Consider the following 8486-nt stretch of genomic DNA (forward strand, 5'->3'; position numbering starts at 1 on the left):
ACCTTTGGGAAATGCTTATATAATTTATCTTCAAGAGAGTAAATTCTCCTCAGCCAAATGGAGGCAGTGGGAAAGGCGCTATCCACAGCATCCAAAACAGCTTTGCACGGGCCAAAAGGGAGCGAGTGGAAAAGTTTTCCAACTGTGGCTGCTTTTCTCACAAATATACTCGGGGGTCCCAGGTATGTGTGAGTTACGAAGGTAAAAAATTGCCAAGAGTTTGAAAACAAGGTGGTGGGCTAACCTTTTCGACTCAGACCCATTTTCCGCAGCCCCCAAAAACATTGAGTGGGTAAAAAATTAGGTTAATTTTAGGTGTGCTATGGATTGATGGGTCCCCATCCAAAAGCACTTGGCAAATAATTAATAAACATTGGACGTGAAATGGCTGCGGAAAGGTCAGAAAAGACTTTTTTGGGTGTAGGGAGAATTGAGAAAATTGATTTAGTTTTAAATTCACTCTTAAAGTAAAGTATTTCATTAAAAATATTTCAGCTAAGAATAACAATAAAAATTAAAGTAAAATTTATTTTAACACAAATATGTGTATGTTAAATTTGTAATTAAATTTATATATGTTTTAAGTAAAGCCTTATTAAATGGTTATGAGCTTTAAAGTTTTTCTTAACCCTTTCTTGACTTTATGGGGGACCTCATTTAGTATGCTTTCATTGCAAACTTGTGCGCCCCTGAGTAGTGCGATTTTTTGCCAACATTTCTTCATTGCTCACCACATTGTCGTCGCTTCATTAAGAAAGTTTTACTTTACAGTTTTCCTAACATAAATGCTGAAAACTTAATTTCTTCTAAGTGAACTTGTTAAGTTTTACTCGCCGTTTCCCTATTTCTCTCTTCAACTCCCCTACTTACTGGGGGCATTTTTTCTGGTAGTAAGTTAGAGGGTATTCTATGAAGGGTTGTGGATAGCTGGGTCTGTTGTTTTGTGGGCAACTTTTAGGTTTTGCTTGGCCCGTGGCTGTCGCTGACACTTGGCTGCCCACATCCCTTTTTTTCGTTCCGCGACCAGCTTTAAGCGCATTAAAATGGAAACTCTTTGGAGGTTAAAATATGTATAGCTCGGTGTTAGCCAGGGAAATGGAAATCTTAAGTGCTGAAAGCTTAGCAATAAGTTAATAAAGACTTTTTTAGCTTTAATTATCTTTAAGTTGATTCCTTCATCAACAATTAACATACATTTTTTAATTGTAACTAAAATTATTAAAACTATTATAGTTTAAGGTATAACCTTCAGCCACATTTATTACTTAACTTATTTCAACCCAACAAAACATCCCATCAATTGTGGGATTTCCTTAGAGCGTTATGTGTTTAAAACACTTGTAATTGTAAGTACTAAATATACGAGATATACCAGACATGCTAATCACTGAATTTGCTATTGAAACTATTTGCTTCTTTTCCAAGTCAACTGAAAACAAATGTTTTCACCCAAAGTGCCATAATTAAGTGGTTAAACATGACTGAAGTCTAGTGAAACACTATTGCTGACTTCGGTGGCAGACATTGAAAAGTGCATCAAATTTCAATTAAATCAGACACACATCAGCACTTCATAAACATGCATTGAGTTTGGGGCTATCGTCGAAAAGACCGAAAGCCGATCCGACCAGACTGCCAAGGAGACTAGGCGAATGGAGCCAGGTTAGCAGGCGATGCACATTCAGTCAAGTTAAATGAACCGCATCTATTGACTATCTCCCTCCCTTTCCCGCTCTATACCGCTCTCTTTCTGTCTCGTTGTCGCACAGTGTCTAAGTTTTGTGCAGTTTTTGAGGAATTTAAAAAATAAAAGTTATTTCGTATATATTATTGGTCATACATTAAAGAATATCGTGTAAAAAAAACTTATAGGGTTCTTTTTCTTTACTTATTTATTGAGCAAGTAATACTAAAATAAAAACCAGCAAATATAGGCTATTTTATCTAAACATTTTAGGTCACTAAAAAAATAATTGTTTATTAAAATCAAAGTTTAAATCCTTTAATAATATAATTTGATATCTTTCTTTAGACTTTCTACATTTATTTTATAAGTGAAGAAGCTGGTATATTTTTAAATAATGTTCCTTGAAAAATTCCTTTTAGTATAAATATATTGGAGGATAAAGTGCCAGGTTTAATATTGTTGCTTCACTGTGCTTGTGGTAAATGCCGAGAATCAAACGACGGTGATGGCAAATTTTGCTTTTGAAGGCAACATAAATTTTTCAAACGATTGACTCAGCAAAATGACCATGAATGTGTGACATCAGCAGCGGTGGGCGTGGGGGTGGTGCAGACCCTCCGCCGCCCCTCTCGACGGCAGAGCCCCTGCCTTTCCCCCGTCCACTGCTGTGCCGTCATTATCGTCCTGCGGCAGGACAAACAGACAGAGGCGGAGGAAGGAGGGGTAGGTAGTGGGTGGTGGCAAGGGCATCCTGTTCCATGGAAGCCGGCAAATATCCAGAGGTAAACACGTGCATTGCCAGCTTCCGTTATCAGTCAGCTTGTTTGCCAGACAGCCGGGCCATTTCCATTGGACACGCCCACCTGGCCAACACCAATCCCCCCTCCCCCTCCCCCTCCGCCTCACCGAACACACCTCATATTTGTCTGCTTATTGACGCTTTGAAGTCTGTTGAAGTCGTACAATTTTCTCGCTCCTAACTGAGTAGCTGTCTCGACTCTTCTGTTTGCTCGTGTGTTGAAAATTAACTTTCAAAGATTTTCGCTGGCATGAAATTGCTTGACATCGCATTTGCGGTTCAATGGGTTTGATTTTCACCAGGATATGTTAAATGGTGTCTGAATTGGGCACACGGTGCGTATGATTGATTTAAGTTGGCAGTAATGACCAACGCGGCGACATAAATTGATTTGAGACAAAGATAACCATTTTTTTTACAATCGATAACAATTTAATTCACTTTATTTTTAGACAATTAAAGATGTTCAATATTTAAAGCATAGCACAGTAAATTTATCAGTTTTTCATGAATGTACAAAATAAATCATGTCAAATTGACAGAAGATCAAGAAAGAATTTATATTAGATTTATTATTCAACCTATACCCAACTAAGTTGAAAATTAATTTTATTTAACATTTAATGCAGAGGGATAGCAGGGGTATAGAAATTTAAATGGTTTTTAGTTACCCCAGGGTTAGGCCAACGGCATCAACGAGGTGGTAACTAATAAAACGTGCAGTAAATATTTATGAATTTTTATTTTACGACACCTCTGAAGCATACCAGCTGCAACAATACACTGACCTCAAAAAAAACAAAACCAAACTGGACAAGCTCTATATAATTTAAACTAAGGAAGACAGAAACAAAATTAACATAAACCGTGAAATGTCTAGCAAGAGAGGAGAACTAAACAAAAAGAAAATCACGTTTTGTAATTACACAAAAGAGAATCCTTGCGAAGAAAAGGACACTTTTCCCCATGAAAAACAGGCGACCAAAGGACCTTGTTTATTTGGGCAAGCAAAACAAAACACAGAACTGAAATGAAAATGCAACAAAATAATTAAGAATCGTGTGGTGCAGAGGTTGATTTCCCAACATGGGAGCCTCGCCTCGGCTTGTCGCCAGTCCGAAATTGCTTATGAATTGTAAACAGGAAGGCCTTTTCCCGTCCTCTTTTTAAAACCACAGGTCCCGACCAGTTTGTTTGTGCTACGTGTGAATTATAGGATGCTTGCCAGCGCGTGCAGGAAATTATATTTAAATGGACACGACTTAATGGCTGATATAAAGAACAGTATCTTAGCAAAGTGCAAGATTGAAAACTATAATGCTGGATAAATGAATAACCTACCATTGTCCTGACAATTGTTTTATACTATAGCTCTGATATTTTTGTTTATGCTAATTTTCATTCACAGCAAATAAGACGAAAAACACTAAGAACATACTATGTACCTTGTAAACTAAATGTAAATTAATTGATAGGTGTAAATATTTTTGAAAATGTTTAAAATTATAAATTCTTTTTATTGGGTAGTGTTCCAGAAATTCCATCATATGAAATCAACATTGATTTTCCTTTGCGATGTTTTTATATATTCAAATGGTATAGGTAATGTATAATTAAAATTAATCTAATACGACTAATTTAGTGCTTTGACTTAAAAATAATTGGTACGCCAATAAAAATCTTATGTGAACATCCTGGCGGTACTAAAAAACAATCTAAAGTGCTTAGAATTGTGGCATCCTGGACTCATTCCCAGTGTGCAGCTGTGCATTATGGTCCGAAAACTTATCCGTAGTCCCGAAACAAATCCCTTTGTAGTTCCATGGCGAGAAAAAAACGAGGAAAAACACCACGAAGCAGCCGCAAACAAATTGGGGGATCCTCGGCGTAAGCCTACCAAAAACAAGTCACGTTTCGAGGCGCAGAGCACACATGCAAACACAGAGATGCAGGCCTGTTCGCATAATTGTATTGCATAATTTTAGCACGCGCTCAGCCCCCTGCCACGCCCCCAAGCCCTTAACCCCCAACCCACTTTAAACACCCATCAGGCTATGTGACGGCAAACTAAGCGCAACCCATAAATACGCCTAGAAATATGCTGCAATATTTTTGTAGCTGCCGCACACACAGATACAGATACAGATGCAGATACATTTGCACAGACAATTCGCACTACTTTTCTCATTACAAATTGGATTTTGCAGTCACATTTCGCTTATTACGTTCAAAATCCATGCAAATTTCTTTATATGCAAACAGCCGACCCACCCCAAAAAGTGTTTCACCCATTGAACCGCAGTCCTGGCTCCTTTTATCCTGTATTTTCTATGAACACCGAGCGAAATGGGCAAGCCATTATCCCAAGTGCATTCTTTAAATAAATCTGTTAGTGTTATCTTATACTGAAAATATCTTGTAACAGGCTGGCTATTATATATTGTAACAGGCTTACTATTATATATGCAATACACTAGTTCTAAGTAGTATATTATTATACTCAATGTTATATGATGTTATATATTAATCTTACATTTATTTTATCATAATTATTTTCCACAGTGTCTTGCGGTGGATGGGCAGGGAAAAAACGGGGTAAAAGGAAAGTTGGGCGTGCTTGCATCTTATTACTATTGCCCACAGATACCAGGGAACATACAAACACAAACAAACAAAATACTGGTAGCACAATAATATAGAGAGACGGCGGCTGCCAAGTTTATTGTGCAAATATAATTCAGTTTTCTTTTCTCTTTGGCCGCTCTATAACTATAACTATATATATATATATATAGCCTCCTCATCCTTTGCTTGCAAATTAGCTGTGTGCAACGTGATAATGCCACTTCTGTGCATTTTGCCAGCTTACAAAGTGCGCTGAAAGAACTTTATTGTCTGCAAAAGTGTAGATTATGTAATCATGCTTGTGCCTGGAACTTGGTAAAGGCCTTCTGCAACCTAATGATAATCTTTATTTGCAAAAACCAAAAAACAAAGTGTAGGAAAGTATCACAAGTTATGGTTCGCGACAAATGGAAAGTCTTGTATAATATAATTTTTAAGCAAACAGCGCTATTCTGTAATTTTGTAAAAGAGAGTTAAATGAGTAACTATTCTTTCTTTAAACAATAAAACATTTCATAGTCCGTTTTAAACTATTTAGATTTTATTTGGTGTATTAATAGTTTAAAACGAAAGTGTAAAACCCGCCAAATTGTGATGTTGTCTTTACATTACAATGCATTTCATTGAGGTGTTTGCGTTTGCTTCAGGGGAAGTAATTGCATCGATGATTTCCGGTTGCATATCAGGCTCTAACCCGGGCTCTACCCCAGGTTCCAGCCCAGGCTCCATCTGGGGATCCATCCCGGATCCGGGCGCAAACCCCTCCGGTTCAGAAAGAACTTCAGGAAAACCATCTTGACCTTCATTGCCTGATATCTCGATTGACACCGGCTCGTCGTCATCCTGATCTACTTCAACCTTTTTGATTTTCTTGCTGCGAGTCATGGAGAATGGAGATCCCATGCTGACTTGTAGAACATGGAGACGAGCCCGTTTTGGAGACGATTCAGAAGTGCTTGCGTTACCAACTGAGGTGGGTTCACTTGATGCAAGGCTCCGCTTATTCCCAACTCGAAGGTCCGACGGTGCTATAATGGCACCGGCTGTAAGTAAACCCACTTCAGAGGAACCTGCTTTCGGGGCATCGGCTTTGGGAGACATCTCTGGATTAATCGGCAACATTATTGGTAAATTAATTGATGAGTTACTTAAAGATTTCTTTGGAGAACTAGTCGGCAGTTTAGTTAGTGACTTCGGTGGTTCAATTGAAGTATTGATTGGAGATGGAATCGGCGACGTTTTCGGCGATATTATTGGAGAGAATTTCGGGGATTCAATTGATGACTTTCTTGACGAAATCTTCCTTGGGGTTTTCGGTGATCCAGTTGCCGACTTTGCCGGTAAGTAATTGGTCGATTGAATCGGGGAATTGGTTGGAGAAATCATCGCCGATTTAATCGGCGACTGCTTTGGGGTGTTGGTAAGTGATTTAACTGGCATCTTTGCTGGGTTCTTTGTTGGTAAATTTATTGGAGTTGGTGACATCTTAGGAGCTTTTGTCGAAGACTTGGGATGTTTTTTAGAGGTGGTAGTTTTTGGGGACCCCTTCGGAGTCTTCGGTGTCTTTAATGAAGACTGAGGCTCCGTTTTTGGGGAGCTAAGAGCTTGAATCTGCTTACGTCCCTTGATTTGAGCATATTTTTCTTTGACCAAACCTGCCAACCTGTTTGCGCTCCGTGGAGTCTTCGGTTGCTTCGAAGTGTACGGGGTTCTTGGACTACAAGATATATTCCGGGTTCGAGGAGCCCTCTCAGGGGTTTCGGGAGCACGAATATTTTTACGGCCCTTAATATGTCCCCAAGACTCGGGTATTCGACCTACCAATGAAGAATTGCGTAAATCTGACTCTACGGTTTTTCGACGGAGGACCACGACCCTTGCGCTCTTGCGGATCAAATTAGTAGGTGTTGATGTAGCCGCCGGTTGGCCAGTCGATATGGAGGCATCCTCGGGGTTCGATGAATCCCTGCGTTTTTTTTCCATTTCGGCTGGTTTGCCCAGAGAAAAATTGTCTTTTGAATCCATTATGAGTCGTTCTCAATAATTTAATAAATTTGCTTGTTCGGGCTTAGTCTCTTTCCTTTTTGATTGTGATTATGAATTTAAAAGCATGGCCAACTAGAAAAAAAATTTTATGGGAAAATATAGGAAGTACTTTTTTAAGTTGAAATACCAAAAATACCATAATCAATATGTGTAATATATTTTTATGTTTTGATATTTAATAAATATCTTATAATTGTTGAGAGCTTATAAGAATATTAAAGGCCAAAAGAACTAAATGAAAATGGTATCATATTTTTGAAGACTGCAGTCTGTTAAAAAACGGAAGATATTAATTAAATTTAATGCCTGTCTAGAGAAGCGACGACGGCTACTGGCGGGCAAAAGAGCGAAGAGTAACGAGAGCCTCATGGAAATAACCGCTGCAAAAACTTTGCCAGCTGTATTGCATTACGCCTTTAATTTCATTACACAACCCGTGGGAAAGGGGAAGTCCCGCCCCGTTCTGAGCTGGCCCATAAAATCGAGCGAAACACTTGTAAAGTCTGCCAGGCGGCCAAAAGGGAAACCCCCTCCCTCTCTTACCAAACAGTCTCGTATTCCATGGCGCCTCAACTCGTCCGACATTGCAGCTCAGCAGGGTCTCCTGATGAGGATGATTTTGGGGGTGGAGTTATGGCGGGCCACTGGGAAAACAGCGGGATCGAGAGGCTCTTGGCGGGATAGAGTTTATTATTTAATGCTTTGAACGCCATGCGTTAAAATTAGCAGCCATAAATCAATGAAACGACCCGCACAAGTCCACAATTAGCCGGGAAGAGCGCGACAAACGCTTCGTGTTATATGAACTAGCTTTTTGAGCTAATTAATTTTTATGTTCTCTTGCTGGTTTAGATTCGGCTTAATTTCTAACACACAGCACTTTAAAGGATGGATTTGATTTCATGTTTTTTCTTTAAATTTAATTTTTTGTTAAACACAGAAAAGAAAGAATTGGGTTAATTACTAAGGTACAGAGAAAATTGTGTTTTTGGTGATAAAAGCGCATTGTAGTTTGTTACTCAACCATATACATTTTTTGAAAGTTCGAAAATGACAGTGAAGTTGATAAAAAAATGTTATATTAACAGAGAGTATCAATATTATCAGACTAAAAAAACAAAAAATTGCATTTAAAACTTAGACATCAAACTTAAATGTTAAGCACTTACGTCTAAGAAATATACCTATATATTTTTTTTTATTCCATAAAAATACCAAAGATTATTTTGCTGAGCGATACTATCGATATTGGGCCCAAGCCTTCGAGGATTCACAAATTTTAATACCGTCGACAGTATCGATAGTGCTATCAATCGTTTCACCAACCCT

General features: G+C 38.5%; 1 protein-coding gene across 1 annotated transcript; it reads right to left on the reverse strand.

The window, feature by feature from the left end:
* Positions 1–5697: 5697 nt before the first annotated feature.
* On the reverse strand, positions 5698–7180 carry LOC119547512 (nascent polypeptide-associated complex subunit alpha, muscle-specific form). Its single transcript, XM_037854405.1, has 2 exons — positions 6260–7180; positions 5698–6199 (listed from the first exon to the last, which is right to left on the reverse strand). Exons 1-2 carry the CDS (start codon positions 7134–7136, stop codon positions 5715–5717), a joined length of 1362 nt encoding a protein of 453 aa, XP_037710333.1. The 5' UTR covers positions 7137–7180; the 3' UTR covers positions 5698–5714.
* Between the last annotated feature and the right edge of the window lie 1306 nt (positions 7181–8486).

The sequence above is a fragment of the Drosophila subpulchrella genome, chromosome 2L (genome assembly GCF_014743375.2).
Source record: "Drosophila subpulchrella strain 33 F10 #4 breed RU33 chromosome 2L, RU_Dsub_v1.1 Primary Assembly, whole genome shotgun sequence".
Classification (NCBI taxonomy): Eukaryota; Metazoa; Arthropoda; class Insecta; order Diptera; family Drosophilidae; genus Drosophila; species Drosophila subpulchrella.